Source organism: Paramormyrops kingsleyae, chromosome 3, assembly GCF_048594095.1.
Source record: "Paramormyrops kingsleyae isolate MSU_618 chromosome 3, PKINGS_0.4, whole genome shotgun sequence".
In the NCBI taxonomy this organism is placed as follows: domain Eukaryota; kingdom Metazoa; phylum Chordata; class Actinopteri; order Osteoglossiformes; family Mormyridae; genus Paramormyrops; species Paramormyrops kingsleyae.
The window spans coordinates 13,783,827-13,803,034 of record NC_132799.1 but is presented as its reverse complement, the minus strand read 5'-3'; the positions used below and the strand labels follow the sequence as shown (position 1 = coordinate 13,803,034).

General features: G+C 44.3%; 1 protein-coding gene across 1 annotated transcript; it reads right to left on the bottom strand.

Moving 5' to 3' along the window:
* Positions 1 to 1,476: 1,476 nt before the first annotated feature.
* fbln7 (fibulin 7) lies at positions 1,477 to 17,776 on the bottom strand. The gene is made up of 8 exons (XM_023822532.2): positions 17,072 to 17,776; positions 14,399 to 14,561; positions 10,804 to 10,980; positions 7,283 to 7,408; positions 6,607 to 6,744; positions 5,718 to 5,855; positions 5,027 to 5,165; positions 1,477 to 2,818 (listed from the first exon to the last, which is right to left on the bottom strand). Exons 1-8 carry the CDS (start codon positions 17,147 to 17,149, stop codon positions 2,443 to 2,445), a joined length of 1,335 nt encoding a protein of 444 aa, XP_023678300.1. The 5' UTR covers positions 17,150 to 17,776; the 3' UTR covers positions 1,477 to 2,442.
* Between the last annotated feature and the right edge of the window lie 1,432 nt (positions 17,777 to 19,208).

The window sequence follows — 19,208 nt, the reverse complement described above, 5'->3', positions numbered from 1 at the left end:
ATGTTCCGGCTGCTTTTCAGGGTGCTGAGGAGTGCAGCTTGAAATCACAAATCAGGCTGGAATTTGTGCCATCTTGTCTATGGTCCTCGGAGCAGGACTGACATACCGTGGGGGGGGGGGGGTTTGCGGGGGTGGATGTTTCCTTTTGCCCCTGCCCTCCACGTGCAGACCTCCACCCCGGGACAGACGTGCACACATACCCTCATTCTTCCATTCATCTGCTGCTGGGATTCCTTCCAAAAATATATCTCCATATGGAGAGCGACCTCCAACCCTCAGCCACCTCTGTTTCCTAAGTACATTCATAACAGAAATGTCTAGGTTCCATTCCCATTCTCACACTTTCTGAATTCTTCAATAACCATCACTTTTTGTGGATGACATGGGACAGGATTTCCTCTGTAGTTCCATTAAGAAGCTTAAAAAGAAAAAAGAGCTAAAAATGGCAGGTGAAATTCCAAACACATGGAATGTCAAATATTCTCTATTTTCTCAGCACTGAAATTGTCGTGGCTACCATGTGACACGGGATGCGTTCTCCAATAGCTCTGTAGTTTGATCACAAGGTTAAAGGTCACCGCCAAGTGCCATGACTTTGCAGGGCATGACTTCCTGGACATTTTTGTAGTGATGCTGGTAGCAACAGTTTGCTTTTGCCATTATAACATGGGGTGGGGGGGGGGATTCTGATCACTTCTTGTGAGTAGCTCCTTATAACTTCCAGCAGAATAATCCATGTAATAGATTTTGTGCATTGGAAGTAATTACTGCTGGTGGAGAACTCTTGCACAGATCAAAACAAAATCGTAAATAGGCCTACCACTTGGAACAGAGAGCAGTCGTGCTACTATTAATTACTGGCTATAGCCTGGAGTTTGCCGTTAAACCGCTTTGTCAGTTTGGAAACAAACGTAAAATCCAAACACGTGCAGCACCCCCTCCCCTCCCGCTGACCCCGAGCCCATCTTGGAAGCCTGTGGTTCTTTTGATCCTCTTATTGCGATTTAAAGCGCGAAGAGGGATATGGAGGCAGAGAGGAAGACAGAGGACACATGTGGTGAACATTACCCTCCTCCCTGACAAACATGTCACTGAAAAACACATTGAGGTGTATTTTTAATTTCCTGGTGCTTATTGTTCCAGTCAGTATGAAATCGTCCTGGAAAGAGCTATTGTTTGAAGCACATGGCCCATTTGGCTTATGAATCCTGCTGGTCATTTTGCAAATCCTATTTGAATCCTATTCTGAGACATTTTTGAGTCATTTGTGAGCAATGTGTGCTTTATCCCTTTCATCAATAGATTAATTAGACTTGTCAGAGTTCAAAGTCGCGGAGTTATGAAGTCTTAACAGGATTGTTTGTGAGGGTGGGGTTGGGGGAACCAGTGTGATCAGTCAGTCAACCCAACTCAACAGCTGTCACCGCTGGGTGAACCATAGACATTAAAACTGGAAAGAGGACATATGAACAAACATAACAACGAGCTGTTTATTAAAAGCAGGCAGACATGGACACAAAGGCAGAATGCCCAAGACAAGAAAAACACTGATCTTTGGGTAGAAAAGGAAAAAACTACAGTGCTGACTTTACTTCATGTACATAGAAACATTTATGTGCAAAAAAGATAAATACTCAGTAATAAGGCAGAGAGAGAATGAGGTTATATACCTGATACATACTGCGCTAGGCTGAATGCTGTGATTATACTGGAATAAGATACTCATCACATACTCATCATACTGGAGTAACATACTCATCACATACTCGTCATACTGGAGTAACATACTCATCACTCAGAAAGGGGCTGAAAAACAGCCACACATCTGATCTCCAAAAACTTAAATTAAGAAGCATGTACGATTTGGGTAGCATGACAGAAAAATAAAGGAATATGTGACAAAATACAAGAGCAATAAACATTACGCTGAAGTAAAAAAAAGAGAAACAAAATATTCAGATAAATATGAGGAAAGGGGCCGGGGAGGTTTGGTTTTAATCTTAGGCTGCCGCCGATTCCCATGTCACATGTGTGATCTGAGCAGTGCGCATTTGGAGGGAGAGCTTTGGGTTGCTATGGAAACCCCAGGGGCCACTCCCGGACTAATCAAAGACTGATTCCAAGGGGGGGAAACAAAGGTCTTTCTCCCCTCGTTTTTACATTCATTAGTTTCTTTGTGCTCCTCGACTGAGTTTTTTTTCTCTTGCCCGCTTCGTATCGATGTCTGTTTTTACATTGCTGCTGCCACCAGATTCCTGTGGTCTTTGGTTTATGTCCAGTTTCAGTCCGACTCGCAAGAATGGCCCTTAACCTGCCTTGTGCTTGGCCTAACGGTTCTTCAGTGTCGTTGAATTGTCTGGTCAGGGGGGTGGGGGGGGGGATTGGATAGGAGGGGGAGAGTGTTGAACTCTGTACGTTTTCTTCCTGTCCCGCGATAGAGGCTCAGAACTCATAGGGGGAGACCATAATGTGCACCCTGGCTACATGCTTGGCCTGGAAGACGCGCTCTGCGTATTCAGACATGTCCACCTCCACGGCGATGTCCTGCGGCCCGCGGAGCGACTGCACCAGGATCAGCTCGCCGGTCTGGCGGTCGGAGCGCTGCATGATGAACAGGCCCTTGGCGCTGGCGGCCCCCCCGATCCCGAAGCGGAGGCTGTCTGGGCCGGATCGGCCCGGCAGCGCCGCCGTAGCCATGCGGAAGAGCGTGGCCGGCGTCTGCAGCTGGGAGGGCAGAGACAGGTAGTGGAAGGACACCGTCTTGGGAGCCAGGTGACAGGAGCGGCTCTCCATGGGACAGGGGTTCCTCTCGCATTGGCTGTGGGGGGGGGGGGCAGGGGGGAGGGCAGGCATGTGAATGCCAAGTAATCGTCACCACCTGTTCTTGTCCTTTTTAAGAATTCAAGTATTTCCTCCCTCTCTGCCTTTCCTAGACTGCTATAATTTCTGCTTGGAAAAATAAACTTAAATGTTACAAGCTCCTGAAATAATACCATGTACTCCTTTGATATTAATTTAGACAAAGCCGTAAGCCCTCGGTAGCTGACATTTTGGCTTGTGTGGCTGCAATCTGTCTTCAGTACTTGAAAGGTAGACGGGTGGATGCCAGACCCTCGTCGGCCCGTATCTGTAAGGCGTAAATCATTGCTATCCGATAAGGACTACGTATGTCCACTTTCTGACAATGGTGACATTCCCTCCCGGCAAGAACTGGTTGAAAAGACATCGAAAAGCTGGTTTTACCAGATGTGGTTGAAAAGTGAAAGGTAAAAAGCTGTCTTTTTCAGCTTGTTTAAAAGATTTATGCCGACGCAACGGAGCTAACAGGAAGCACGACATTTGTATTGCTAGCGTTAGCGTATTATCATTACTTATAGGCACTGATCGCTTTTGCGTACAGGAGATGTCACAAGAGGACAAAAGGGTAAAAACGGTACACAACAGCCAGGCGGACAAGGCCTGGAAAAGCGGACTATCCGGCCGGAATTCAGACGTATGGTAACCACACTTGCTGCAATGTGATCTTGTTCTCATGGCAATGTTAGGGCTATATGTCCGAAACAGACATCCATCTTGGGCTAAATGTAGACCAAATCAGACGGACTAAACACAGCCCAAATTTCAATGTCTATTTTTGGTCTAAATAAAGGCCATGATTGGTGGGTTTAACTACAGATGGAATATGGTCATTCTTCTGGCTACTATTGACATCTAATTGACCAATCAAAAGATGTTTTATGAAGCCCTCTATTTAACTAGTATTTATGAGACGTTTGTATGTTAGTTACCATTTGTGTACTAGTTACTATTTGTATTCTTGATGGTCGTTTGTATGGATTTCTTTATATCACTAATCTTAATATCTTAATATTGACAGCTTGATAGCTAGCTAACTAACATCATTAATTGTGAATATGGATCTTGTTCACATTGACTTAATTACCTCACTAATATCAGTCCTCATATATTCATTTAAAACATTAAACCATTCACTGACGGCTGTGTGAAGATAGGTTTCTATTTGTGGTACTAAGGGTGTCTCATAACATTGTCTTAGGTTTATTTAATTAAATAATTTATTACTATGTCATTTCTGACAAAATGCATTTTTTGGAGATACATGTTTTTTCATCAGATAGTGAGAAAATACTAAACCGAATAATTATACAGAGTAAATAAAATGATTGTATAGTCTTTTGGCAATTTTACAAGCCACAGAACGGTTTCATACTTGATGCCCCCTGGCAAAAATTTGCCAGTCGTAATTTATATCTTTATTATCCTTAAATGAGGCAATTTGTGTAAACTTGGCAGACGGGCCAGGCGGGCAGCCAAGCCAAGCTTTCCAGTCAAAGGCTTTCACAACATTTTCTTAAACTTTGGTAACATTTTACTTATGGCCATGTTTTCAGTAATTTATAAACACATTCATAATGCATTATAAGGTATTCATAAAGCATTATAAACACGGCTATAAATATTTATAAAAGGCACAACACACTATAGCCATGTTTATTATGCATTATGAATGGCTTCTGAAGTTCTCATCTATAATGCACTATAGGTACCTTTATAATGCAGTACAAAGCATCCATAATTGATATACCGACCACTATAATGCATTATAGTGCATTATAGATGAGAACTTCATAAAGCATTCATAATCCAATATACACATTACTATAATGTGTCGTGCCTTTTGATAAATATCTATAGTATGTTTATAATGCTTTATGAAGGCATTATTATTTGTTATGAATGTGTTTATAAATTACTAAAAGCATGACCTTAAGTAAAGTGTTACCTAAACTTCTTTTAGATTTAGGCACCTTCATACCAGTCGTGTACAGACATTTTCTCCAGAAACTTGGCTTTGCACTTACACTGTAAATTAACATCAAAATTAACAGCAGACTGAAAACCCTGCTTAATCAGCACAATAAAATTATTATAATAGCACAGAGAAGCACTTCTGACATAATAAATAAAGCTAGATTCAATTTTTGCTCCCTGTAAGTCCACTCACAAGGGCGATGTCTTGACATAGCTGACGTTGCCATGGGAGTGGGGGCACTCGGGGCTGACACACTGGAAGCCCCCCCCGGTGTTGATGCAGGTGGTGCCGCGTGTACAGTTGTGCTGCTGGCTCAGGCACTCGTCCACATCTGGCCAGGATGGAGGTGACGGTGAAGATGCCCAAAGCGTGAGAGAGAGGGACAGACACGGAAGGTGAGAGAAACAGAGACAAGCGTAGACACCGGCGAGCCCAATAGCTTCCTTCCTGGCAACCGCCGGCTGGAATAGGGGGCTCCGTTTATTTATTCGGTTCCTCTGAAGGCCTGGACATTCCTCCGGGTTGGGAGACATTGAGGTCATTCCTTCCATTCTCCTCTATTCTGCGTGTGATGGGATACAACTCACGGACTTTGAAAAGGACTGTGAAATAAAATCCCCCAGGCATTCCTCGCCAAAAGCCCCCTACCCTAAGAGCCCCGGTACACCTCTGCTGCAACACTGCTCAAAAACAGTCCCACGACTGGCTGACGGCATAAGCGTCCACCCTGTGTTCTGCTGCCACGTTTCCCTAATTTGATCCTGTGAGGTCTCTTTCCCATGACCTCATCACACCTAATGGCCATGTTGTTTATTGCAAACCCAAGGCCCCGGAGTCGCGGGCTCGTGCATCGGCGTGGCCCCTGGCGTGGCCCCTGGCGTACCCTCGCAGCTCCGTCCATCCGGCAGCAACCTGTAGCCGGCGGGGCAAGAGCAGCGGTACGAGCCAGGGATGTTGACGCAGGTGTGTGCGCACAGCTTGCCTCCCCTCTCCACCTTGTACACCTCGCACTCGTTCACATCTGCGGGGGAAGAGAGAGCACAAAGGCGCGAGGGTGTCATGCGATCTCAGGCGTAGCTTAGGATGCAGGGCTCAGGGTGGGAGGATCAGGGAGAGACACAGAACCAGACTGCTGCCTGGGAAATGAGGAGAGAGAGACAGAGAGACAGAGGCCCTTCTGTGCAGCCAGCTTCCAGACCATCCAGCCCCATATTAATAGGCCTACTGAGACTCAAAGGTCTTCACGTGTCCTACAAAACACAAAGGCTGTGGATAAGAAAAAACGATGAGATGAGTCAGCCAGGAGTGACCATGACGACTGACTGCGCCCCGCTTTGTCTGGCTAAACCACCCCCCCTTCGTCTTTGAGTTTGTTGACCTTGTTACAGCTTTCACTAAACTTTAAAGGTGGCTGCCTTGAAGTTAACTATCCGCAAACAGTTCACATTCATTTATAGCCAGGAGAACATTTCATGTTTGCCGTGTTTGGCAGTCTATAGACTGATTTTAAACTGTACACAGATTAGCTAATTCAACAGTAGCACAAAACTCACCATGAGGTTACAATTTTTATTGTCTTCCATGCACCTATGTTTCATGTCTTCCCTGTCTTGTAACAGCTGGGGTCAGACCCCATTTCCTAGTGACACTGCTTGATAAAATAACAAACCCAGTCCCCTTCTGGGCAGCACCAGGCTCAGAGCTCCAGGCTTCTTCTGGCAGGACTGAGGCCTACTTAAGCAGCACTCGATGGGGCCATGTCGAGTACGTACCCTGGCAAATGCTGCTGTCGGAGGTGCCGCTCATGTGAAAGCCGGCATCGCAGCTGCAGTGCTGGGCCCGGTCCACCTTGGCACATCGTGGCTTCCTGCTGAAAGCCGGGTCGTTCATCACGCTCCACTCGGGGGGCGCTGGAAGCGAGAGGGGAGGCAGCGGTGCTGATTTAACCCTGAGGTCTGGGGAGGGCCTGTGCACAATTGGACAGCTAACAAACCTTCACGTCCTGCACTCACCATTTTGACAACAAACGAGTGTTTCCCAATCCGGTCCTTAGGGACCCACAGTCAGTCCATGTTTTTGTTCTTTCTGAACTCCCTGCCAGACAGTCCTGTAGGGAGCTGGGAGGAAGCAAAAACATGGACTGTCTGGCAGGGAGCAAAAACATGGACTGTCTGGCAGGGAGCAAAAACATGGACTGTCTGGCAGGGAGCAAAAACATGGACTGTCTGTGGGTCCCCGAGAACCAGAGTGGGAAACACTGAACTAGACAATGGTGTCCATAGAGGGACGCGAGTTGCTTGGCAACGGATCATCCTTGTTCTGGTACAAACCAGCTTGGCTCTGCTAATACAGGAAGTCATTGGCAAGTGAAGTGGTCAGGGAGGGGAGTATGGGATGGTGTACATAACAGTTTGGGCTGAAAGCTCATAAGAGTAGTGAGCAACAGACCTGTCTGGGTTTGGTGTTGACAGTGGGATCCACTCCAGTTCTGAAGACAGGTACACTTGTACTGGTTCACTCCCTCTACACAGGTTCCTCCATTCTGACAAGGGTTACCGGCACACCTGTTGGTATCTGTATGGTTGAAATGATTTCATTACGACTCAATACACAACATCCAACATCAAAGAGCTTTACCTCAAGGCTCTCGGTGCGCTGCAGCCTTCCAAAATGCATAAAAGATCAAGAGCTAGAATGTTTTCATGTATTTTTTTGGCAAGAAAACAAAAAAAAAAACTCAATAAACAGCAAGTGACATAAGTGTCTACCTTGAAGCCAAGGTAATGTAAGAGGGTACAGACTTTTAAATCTCTGTGTCACCTTCCTGACAAGCTTAATGAGATCCATGGAGCCTGACACAAAATTAGGTCAGTGTTGTGACCTAGAAGCAGCAAAGGCTGATTCCTTTCAAGTGCTGCTGGGCATCTGCCCACTGGCATTAGAAATCCACACCAGGGAGAAGTAAACCTGCCGAAGGAGATGATCCAATGCTGAAGCAATCATAAGCATCACTTCATTAAACAAACTGCAGGACACGACTTTTAGGGGACGATATCCCACCGTGGCAGCTAGCAGTCTCCATGTACAGAGAGAGCCCAGAAACGGCAGCGCTTGGGCCATCTAATTTCCGTGTGTAATGTGTATGATACAGGCTTCAAGCATTTCGAGTTGCAGCCTGGTGTACTAACCCTTATGCTATGCTCCTTGTTTTGGCTCTCAAACAGAGACATTCATGACGCATTTGCTAAAATTCAAGACTACCCTTAGCCTCAGGCCCGGAGTAAGGCCCTGGCTATCCTAGGCTACAACCAAGGGCCACAGCAAAAGAGGGAACATTAATCTTGTTAAATTTGCACGATCGATCCACCGGCGTGTTCCCCCCTCCCCCCAGTCGAGGAATTTTTTCTGACAGCAGTTCCACCACCACCCTGATTGGTAAGTTTTACCGCTGGCACCCCGCACTTTGATTAGCATATTATTGATGTTCCATCGTTTTAAATCCCCTCTAGTTTCTCTTTCATCTCTAAAACACAGTTAAAATGGTTCACTTAACACCCCCCACCCATGTCATCCTTGGGCCCCCAGAGAAGTTAGTCTGCTTCTGGCTACTGTAAATACTTTTAGTCAGTCTGGGAGGCTCACAAGGGGCTTGAGGGACTGACTGACGATGCCTGTGTTGTGAAAAGTAGGCCGCGCTGGACGATGGGAGGGTCCTCATGTTTCAATTCACATCTTTCATCGACATTAATGAAAACTGTTTCTGGTTGTGCCACACAATGGGCCTTACCATTGACAGTCAAGATAAATAAGTAAAACTGAAGGGAGAAAGATTTTTTTCCAAATACTTTGCCGCATAAGGTACTACTGATTTCCGGAAAACAAGTTTGCTCCACGAAAGTTCTGACTGTAAAACCATTCAAACTGCATTAATATGCAAACATCGAGTGTTTGTGAGAAAATCCTCAGATCGGAGGTCCTATCTTTCCATCCTGAGATGGTTTATTTACCAAAAATCAGACTTTCAGAGGTCTGTGAGTCTGTGAGTAATACTGCAGAAGCTCTAATCTCCTGCCTCTCTCCTGTTTATTTGTCTGCTTTGCTTTCCAGGATATTTTTAAGCTATTTAAGTTTTTTTCTCCATCATCAATGCTGCCTTTAAGGTATGGACTCCTAAATTTGGAACCGCTCTCGTGTTCCTCGGCCCCTGGGAACCGCCACAGGAATAACATTGTATCAGGGCTTGAGTGGTCCTTCTTCTCACTTTTTGGTGGGCCACACTAGAGCACAGAGTAGCTCCAGCATTTAGATGATCTTAGCCAGTGCCAAGAGACCAACCAAAGAGACCTTGGACAGCATGCTCGGCATACTTGTCTGCTATTAAGACCATGGGCCCATTTAATGAGGTGTATGCGCCCGTGACCTCAGCCTACTGCAACCGAGAGCCAGCTTTCAAGAGTCCAGTGGGGGAATTGTCTTACAGTGGATCTAGTCGGCGCTGGACCTGGGAATGAGGAAAAGAATGGGCAAGCGGGGGCCGAGGGAGACGGGGGGCCATGAGGAATGCAGCACAGGTGCTTTTCTGTGTCCTGAGACATTTAATGCCACTTTGACGAGCGCGCCGTTCAGCGTGGCGAGGAGTTCCCCAAGCGCATGAAGAATGACCTCTTTATTCCCCCTTATCTGTAGTGTGTGGAGCCCCTTTCACTGACTCCTGCCCCCCCCCCTTCAGCCCTCCCCTCCATGTTCCCATCCAGCTCTCTCTTTTCAGCCTGGCATTCAGAGGGTTTCACCAAGGTCACCCCGACGTCCTCTCGGGGCAGTCAAATAATATGGGTGCCATGCAGCCCGGACTGAGGAATTCCACCAATTCAAATAGGATGGAGGGAGGGTATGGGTTTGGGGGCTGTGGGGTAGGGGGTGTTTGTGTTGGGGAGGGGGGGGGCAGTCTTTTCTAATCCTCTGCAACACACCCCACCCAGTAACAGAGAACATTTTATTTTCCAAATCCCATAGTGGGATTCTGTCATGCTTCTTCATTAACCTATTTGAATTTTCTGTCACACCACACTGTCTACACATGACCGGTCTACACCCAGAGGACCACAAGACTTCCAGAGCTACATAGGTGTGAAGGCGGAGCAGGATGGACATCATTTCAGTACCGTGTGCAACAGTCCAGGCAGCCCCTTCTTTTCCATAGTCCTCATTTAATTGTATGTGTTTGTATGCTGGACGCCGGCGCCCCAGGATCAGGAATGCCTACCATTGGTGTAAAGGATGAACCTGTCTGTCTGCCTGTCCAAATAATCTATCTGGTCTCCCCTACTTCCATATTTCAGAACCTGACCAAAATGTCAATGATCCTGCAGATCCAGTTTGGGAGATTATGGTTTTGGCTGAAGCATGTACTGATTGTAGATGGCTGGCTTTGCACTGGGTTTAATGTTCTGCATATCATGATAGGATTAATGTGTGGTTGTAGGGGAACTCTTTCTCCTGAGTTTGTTATATTTGTTTTTCATTTCTCCTTTCACTTTGGTCTCAATAAGTTGAGGAACCACGTGCGTCTAGGTATTTGCTGGGGGGATATTAATGCATCTGGCAGATTAAGTCAGGACGCACCAGGAGGGCAGAATAACAACCTTTTTGCAAATACTGAATGCATTTTGCACCACTATGGAAGCTCTCTCTCCACGTGGCAATTGAGTCAATAACAGTAGCATCCTCTTGGTCATTTATTATCGAGAAAGCATCCAGCGTCCTTTACGCACAGCCAGAAGTCTGCTCAGAAGGTACAGTGTGTTGTGGACCTTGGCTATGAATCTAAATCTAGAGTCTTACATAATTTCAGAGGGAACACCGATGAAAAATATTCATGATCACACTGTTGGTCAAGCAGTTTAGTGGCTAATCACATGTATGAGCTTCTCCCAGAAAGTTCCATGGAGTTCTTTGGGTTTGGGATTTACCTCTGCAGAGAGCGTTCAGCCCGCTCCAGCTGCCGTTCTCCTGGCAGACCCGGGTTGCTGGCCCAACCAGGTGGTAGCCAGAGTCGCATGTGAAGTGGACCTCATGCCCCACCAGGTATCGGGTGCCGAACTTCTTTCCATGGGCCGGTGCCTCAAGAGAAGGGCAACTCGAGGGTGCTGCGGAATCGGGGGAGCCAGAGGACGAGAACGTGAGAGAGGGAGGGGGAGTGAAGGAAGTGAGGGAAGGAGAGGAGAAGAGGGAATTGAGGAAAGTAGGGGAGGGTGATGAGAAGAACACAGAGGTGTGGAAAAGACAGTAAGAAAGAAAGAAAAGAGATGACAACATAAATTAAGCAGATTTGCGATGCATACTGTGCCATGCGTGAATCATTGGGAGAACAGGAAAGACCTTCATGGGAAAAGAAGCTCAGAAATTTCCCGAATAATCCCAGCAGATTAGCGGGAAAGAAAGCCCAACTGAACCATGCGGAAGGATCAGGTGCACGAGGAACCCAGATTCCTCAGCCTATTTACTCTGGAACGGCTTGGAACATAGGGCTGAAACTCACATGTGCAGCGTATTTGTGACAGAAAGACATTACGAATGCACGTTGATGCAGTGGCAAAAAAAATAATAGATGATCTCAGCTCACCAAATATATGAAGAATGACTGGTGCTGGTCCTTCACCTGTCTCTCATTACTGTTTTATGCATGAATTTGGCCAGTTCCTCTGAGTTGATAAGTGTTTTAAATTGCAAAAGACATAAAGAACTGGAAGAGAATCTTTTTATACTCACAACATAAACACGCATTACGAGAAATAGGAGATGAAAGGTATGTTGCATAATTGCAAGCACATGCTACACAGAGTCTAGCCTTCTAATGACTCTTTGTTGTACCGAAGAGAAGATCTCATGCTATTTTATGTCCCACATAAATAGTCAGTGAAGGCCCTGGGTCCAGTCAGGACACTTTTCAAAACTGCCCGCTTCAGCTACTCAGCAGCACAATAGATGCAAACTCTCTTCTCTTTACCATCCGGGCTCTACGTAGCTACGTCTGGCACTATCCCACCGACTCACACTGCCTACGTGAACCTTTTTTTGGTAGCTGTCGGCATCTAAGATACCTTACTGCCTAGGTATGCTTTGGGTTACACTGGCGATCGAGTTGAGGCTTGAACTGAGGGAACGTCAGATGGAAAATTCAGAGGTTTTCTCCAGGATGATGTCAAAGTTAAAAAGCACAACTCTGGGAGCATCCTCATGTAAAGATGACAGTGCGCCTGAACAATCTTCTGATTATATAGTACACTGCAGAGGCTATTCAACTGATTTAATCTTTTTTTTTTTCAACAATGACAAACTACATAATCTCCCAACCTGTTTCTTACAATAGTGATCAGAGGTGTCAGAGGGCCATAGATAGATTCAGGCGGTCCAGCATTGTATAGGGACCCCAAAATCTTTTGTAGGAAGCCCTCCACATGCCCTCATTTTCCAAGCTACCCCCACACCCCCGCAAAATTTACTGACAGAGCTTGAAGTGACAATTTCTAGCTATGCCCTGATATTAATAGTAAAAGTAGTTTAGATCATAAATCATATCTTTCATGCATATATTTTACATTTACATGTACTAGGAAAAACTTGGTATCTAACGATAAATAAAATTAGATACGAATTTGAAGATACTTAGAGCTGATTGGATGAGCTGATGAATGCTGGGATTTTTGCTGTCAGGCAGACCTCATTTGTAGCTCCATCTCTGGAAGCAGCTCCAGCAGCTGCCATGTTGACGAACTCCCCATCCCTACTGGGGGAGAGCACGCGGTTCGGGTCACGTCTTCCATTCGCCACTGATTTATTGTGAACCCCGGGAAGGAATGCGGAGCACATCAAAGTACACTTAATGAAGCGGGAAACGACGGCAAGGTTAAACGCGTCACTGGGCCAATCGCGCGGCTGGTAGCGTTTTTAATAATGGCATTGTATCACGGCAAATGTGCTCTGCCTTGGGGCACGGAGAAGCATGGGTACAGCACCACTGATTTGTTTAAAATTATGTGCAATGGTGCCTTACTTTAAATGGTAGAGTTTGGAAGTGAACAGTCCAGGCTGGTTCATCTCTCACGCTAATTTTCTGAGTACCAAACACAGCACTTGCTTCGCTTCTCCTGATCTATGAAATGTTCTACAAACTATTTGCTTTATCCTGCAGTAAACCAGGCTTACTTTTGGATATATCCCATGCAAATACCCCAGCCTCATGCCTTGCGTTACCTAGGAATGGGCTCCAGGTCCCAGTTCTACCATGGGCAGAACCAGCAGATAGAAGATGGATATGGACGGATGTTGGTAAACAACACAGGACTGCAGCCAGAATGAGACTGCGGATAGAATTTGCTTGTATTTTCAGAAAACAGCTGCTTTCTGGAACAGTACAGTTTATTTATTGTGCAATTAACAACTGCAAAAAGAAATGGTTTGGAACGGAAACTGTCTATGCTGCAGATGGGCGGCTGGCATTCGCTTACAGTTTACAGCTTGGTTTTGTTGTTTGGAGATTTTTATATTAGACGATATTTTGACTTATTGTGCATGCCACTAATTAGATACAAATCTAATTATTTGTAATATCTTAGAATTAAATAAAGTGATATATTTTTAGGAATTTTAATTATGTTAATTTTGATTTCAATCAAGTCGCTTTAAATAATGATAACAGTTTCTGATTCACAATTTAAAATAAAGAGTAGGGTGGATTGGGGGGGGGGGTACCTTTTCCAGAGTTACCCCTAGGACAGGATATACTTTCAACTGCACAGCTCAGAACAGAGACACTTGTAAAATCTGTTACACACACATGCACACCTTTTCACACTTCTTAAAATCATTGCAGGTGCTCCTATGTGAATCACCAACTTCCCTCTAAAGGCCCCCATCATACAAACAATCCCTGTAATATCAATGTGCACCTGTCTTCCAAAAAAACTGAATATGGCACATTTGATAGAAAAACCATACACTAAAGCTGAATGAACACTCAAAGCTATTTTATAAGTGTAGTTGGGAGAATGCTTCACATACACAATTTCTCTTTCTCACTCCCTTTATGCATTTAAACGAAGACAGTCATGACAACGACAGAGAATACAATTTAGATACGTTTAGCTTCTTATAAAGAAGTCATAAAAAAAATCATTTATCTTGTGGAAATTTATTAGGGATATTGCTTTTTGAAGAGTTGCTGACCTGATGGGGCTGAAAAATTTCCATCAAGACGACAGAAAAAAAAATCTGTAGACACAAATACCCAGCCAGAGGTAAGACTTACATGTATAAGGGAAAATGACACATTCGAGCAAGCGCGCCTTTTGAGATGCGCCAGACACTGTTGTCACAGCATGTAGAGACATCCAATAGCATGGTATGCTAGTGATGGAGCCAGCCCAGGTGAGCTAACAGCCCAGGTGAGCTGCCAGGGCATCTCAGGACATGCCTCAGCTCCTAGTTCACTTCATTAAGACCCCGCAGGAGAAGGTGTAGACAAACACGCACTGCATGTCCGCATGCATCCCCGCATGCGCGTACCTGTGTGCTGGTCTGCCTGGGGAAACCTGGAGACGGAGTTCTGCAAGGCAGCCAACTTGGACTTCATAGTGCGGAGCCCTTCGGTGAATCGCATCTCCTGTCCCTTCAGAAGCTTCTCCATCTGGCGCAGCACGCCCACAACCTGCTGCCTCTCTATGCAACTCTGTCCAAACGAAAAATTACACTTCAGATCCTGACACAGCCCGTCATGCACATTTATTACATTTTATTCTACTTAGAACATCCATCTGTCTGTCTTCCAATTGCTTGTCAAGGTCATTGTCACAGAAGAACCTGATGCTGATTCCAAGCAGCAGAGGACCCTAGGCAGGGAATATTTAATGTTAAGTAATAACATAAATAATATTAAACAAAGAGAGGAGATACAGCTGTGGTATATGACATGATTCTGCACTGCATGATATTTTAGCTGCAGAACTGTGGTCAGCCTCACATTCTTACTGACACAGATCCTTCCCCAGCTCTGGGGAACATGTCCTTCTGCTTCAGTGAGGTAGCTGGATGAGCTACCCCCTGGATGAGCTCTGGGTCGCATGTGTGCAGTGCACGCTTGCCCTGCCCCTTGCTCTCTCGCCACATCTGGGACTGCAGGCATGTCAGGCTGCGTGAAAGCCGCTACCCAGATGCTGAGCAGATCTAAGACCAAGTACCCTGTGTGTGTTTCGGATGTAGCTGAGGGAGAAAGACTTGAGCGACATGTGTCCTTCGCATTCAGAACAATGGTACAACTATATAAGTTTTATTATTACTAATAGGAACATGCCACATATTCTGCGGTAAAAAATGAAAACAAACTTTTGGTTAAAAAAATTTACTAAAACCCTATTGTTCTGTCTGCCATACCTGAATCTGAATCCTGTCCCAGGAAACATAGGGTACAAGTTTGGGATACCCTGAATGAGATAAGAGTCGCGTCGCATGGAACGACCACACCCCGCGGGTAATCTACACTAGTGGTCAAAATTGTAGAAACAACTAGAATACTGACGGTCATGTTAACAAACAATCAAAGAATGTTACACATATCATACACTGGATGATCAAATAAGCATTTGGGGCAACAGTTGAATGTTTGCAATCTCTAAAAATTGGAAGTTTTCCACAATCTTGGCCGCTAGTGTAGTCACAAATGCACTTAATTGCCTGTTGTTACACTGTGACAGGAATCCTGCGCAAGTATGATGTGAAACTCACAAGCATGCCGGTGTGAGGCTTCGGTGCTGTCCAGTAAACAACTGTGCCACCCATACACGAAAAATCCAGCTTATGTATGGTGATTCATGCATGTACATTAATTTCAAAAGCAATGGAGAATCTACAGCAAGCCCAGACCTTTATACTTTTCCATAAGATGCATAAATAACATACTCCTATCTTGAATAAACCTTCATTGGCGACAATTACAGAAAACTGTAAAATAAAGTTAGACAAAAACCCTGACATTGTCAGAAAGTGACAATACAGTTTATCAGTCATATACAAAGACTGCAAAGCCGTAATGTTAGATGATGACAGTAGACTGCTATGAAGAGAGTAGACTCTATATAGTGTGACACTCTTAGGTATACAGGCCTGTTGTCTTTCACTGTTTCACTCCTAACCTGGAACAGCCAAATAATTCCACTTTAAGTATCTGCCAGCACATGGCTCCATTAGCACACACCTCTTCCAATGCCTGTGCTGAAAGCCACTCACTCCTTGCTCAATGTGCTGCAGGAGGGATGCAACAAGCTTGGAGGAGAGCTCTGCTTGCCTGACTACTTGTACAGTGAAGAGAGGAACAATGACCCAGCCATGTAATCCATCTAAATGGAGAAAGGACAATTATCCAGCAACCATCCAGGCAAAGACTGAACACAGTCTAACCCTAACCCTAACCCTAACCCTAACCCTCTTCTGTAGGACATGCTTTGATCAGTGCACAACAGCACCACCCACTGGCCTGGATGTCTGCATTTAGCGGTATTCTATCATTTGAGACCCATCTGGACCACAGAGGACTGCACAGCACACGGTCATGCTGCAAAGAGATATTACATTGAAATTCACAGTATGTAATTAGAGATTTAGGTACTCTCTGTTCAAGTAGCATTCTGCTAGAGTGTGATTTTAAACAGATTATTGGGATAATGTTTTGGATTAATAGCTGTACTGTATCAGTAGCTGTTTCACAGATTTACTGGTGATGTCCTGGCTAATAATTCTGGCCAGTTCATACCAGCTGAGACCAGTTGATCAGGGCAAATAGTTTTAACTGGAATTTCCACTTGGGTGCGTTTTAAGAAGTTTTCAAAAAATGCACTATATTGTACTAAATGGCATTGTGTAAAAAAAATATTTGGTGTATTTCTAATCAGAATTGCCAAATTCCAAATCACAACTAAATCGTTAAACAATTAAAAACTATTAAACTATTTTAACAATCACATGCAGCGAACTTAATTTTAATTCATTGTAGAATAAGCAAATTAATGGACATTTGAAAGTAAAATACAATAAACACAACAATACAAATATGAGACCATTATGCATTGACATAATTTCTTGTATGGTACGTATTATATTTTTTGATATTAGTAAATTATAGAGTTACTATCAGAGAAGCGCTTTTATATGTATGCAATATGCGCTTGTGATAAAGTTCATACTAACCTGCGTGACGCCGTGACAGTGATCAATCGCTGTCAAATACAGCAGCAGCAGACAGCTGCACTGAACTTTGCGCATCATGTCTTCAGCTCCGGCTATATTTGCGTTTAACTGAATATACCTATATTACAACAGCGCAGCGAAAAACTCCAGGAAGAGTTAAAGAAAGCTTGTTGTATTCCAAATCTGAAACTTCAATTTAGAGTAGAGCGCAGCAGGAAACAGGTTTCAAGTCTGAAGCAGTGATGCTCGTCTGCGGTATGCACACCAGCAGCTTGGGTATGCTCGTATATCCATGCGCTTCAAGAGCCCGAAAGAAAAGTCAAAGCAGCTACCAAACACAGCGTGGATTCTTACTGGGGATGCATGTAGTAATCCCTCCCACCAACACCTCAACACAGCGCGAAATTCCCAGGTTTTTTGCCCCCCTTCGGAAAATCGCCATCGTCGGAACGCAAACTGCCATCTGGAACTTCATGAAGCAGAACAGCGCAGGTTCGCCATATGCGCGAGCGCGCTGCTCCGTCCTGCAGGTCAGAGCAAGTCAGATTATATCGCTGCTATTGAAACCTACTTGTTAAAATGATCAAAAGCCGCACATACTCGGCCCAAACCCAACGCAGTTTCCCCCAAAATAACAGTGATGTGCGGCGCTTCATAAAGAAGGAAAAGTAGGGCTATATTAAAAAGACTGCATGAAAACTCCGTCTGACAGTATGTATGAATAGAATGGAAGATATTCGCACTGGGCTGCTACCTGATTTTCGATGCTTTTCTTTTTGCAGCATCTCAGATATAATTGGGGCTACTATTGAATATATCATAAATCAGCAAGGGGAATTGATTACTGATTGGGTTTCGTATATTATTTAATTAATTGCACTCTGTCTTTTTTGTAGCATGTAGCCTACAAGGATGGGGAACTGTGAATGAATGAGGTATACATGGCATTTAGGAAATTCTACTACTGAACTCTTTTTACACATATGTCTATCCATCCAGTGTCTGCCACTTATTCAGGGACATTTAAATATTATACATTGACGAAAAAAGAACATATTGAAGAATTGGTTGGCAGAGTGATTTCCCTGTTGGGCCCAAAACCACCCTATTCCTGGGACTGTCTGACCCTGCTTTCTCAGATATGTACGTCACTTTGGATAAAAACAAATAAACAAAATGTAAAAATGTAAATAAAATGATTACTTTCAATGTAAGCCTTCTGTCTTTTGCTTTGTTTAAATCTCTGAATAACAAGGCACTGCTATGACCAAGACGAAATCTGACAGGTTTTCGTAAATAAATTGATTTTTTTATAATTCACCGAGACCCATTTTAGCGGTTGCTGCCGAAAAATTTTTTTTTTAGATGCATTTCAGTGTGTAAACAGCAGTTCACAGAGGTGAACATTTGCCTAAACAGTGCCATAATTAAGTGTGCAACTTTCACAGAGCAAAAGGTAATAAGGATTGGAATAATAAAGTATGACTCTGGCAACTTTACCATACTTCCAAGATTGGAGGTTAACACATTTTGTTAGTTGGGTGTGTCTGTATGTTTCCTGGGTTGGATTAGCATTCTGTCCAGTGTGCACCCCAGCCTTCTGCTCTGTGATGCCAGGACGGGCTTCTCATGTCCCTGACCAGGGTCAGCCTTTGGACGAGGAAATGATGGATGGATATATTTGTAATATATTACAGATTTGGTATTTCTAACCATATGAGAACCATTGTATACAAATTCAATAAAAAGAAAACTATGGACAGAAATAAAGTTTGATTTGAGCACCTGAGACTGTCAGAGTCTAAAACCGTGTCCATAATATTTTAGTTCTCTTAAATCAACTAAAATATATTTTATATTTCATACAGTGCAGCTGGTATCCATCCATCCATCCATCCATCCATCAGTTTTCACAGATACTCTGCCATTCAATAGTATAGTTAAAGTTAAAATGTCCCAACAACTTTGACCAGGATGTGTGGATTGATGGGTGGAAATAAAATGTTGAGGAATATGTATGCCTGAGAAATATGCATGTTCCAGCAACTATAGCTTACCCAGACCGTATATACTGGGGAAAATAATAAAATAATTCATTCATTCATTCATTCACGTGCTAAATGCTTATTTAGTTTAT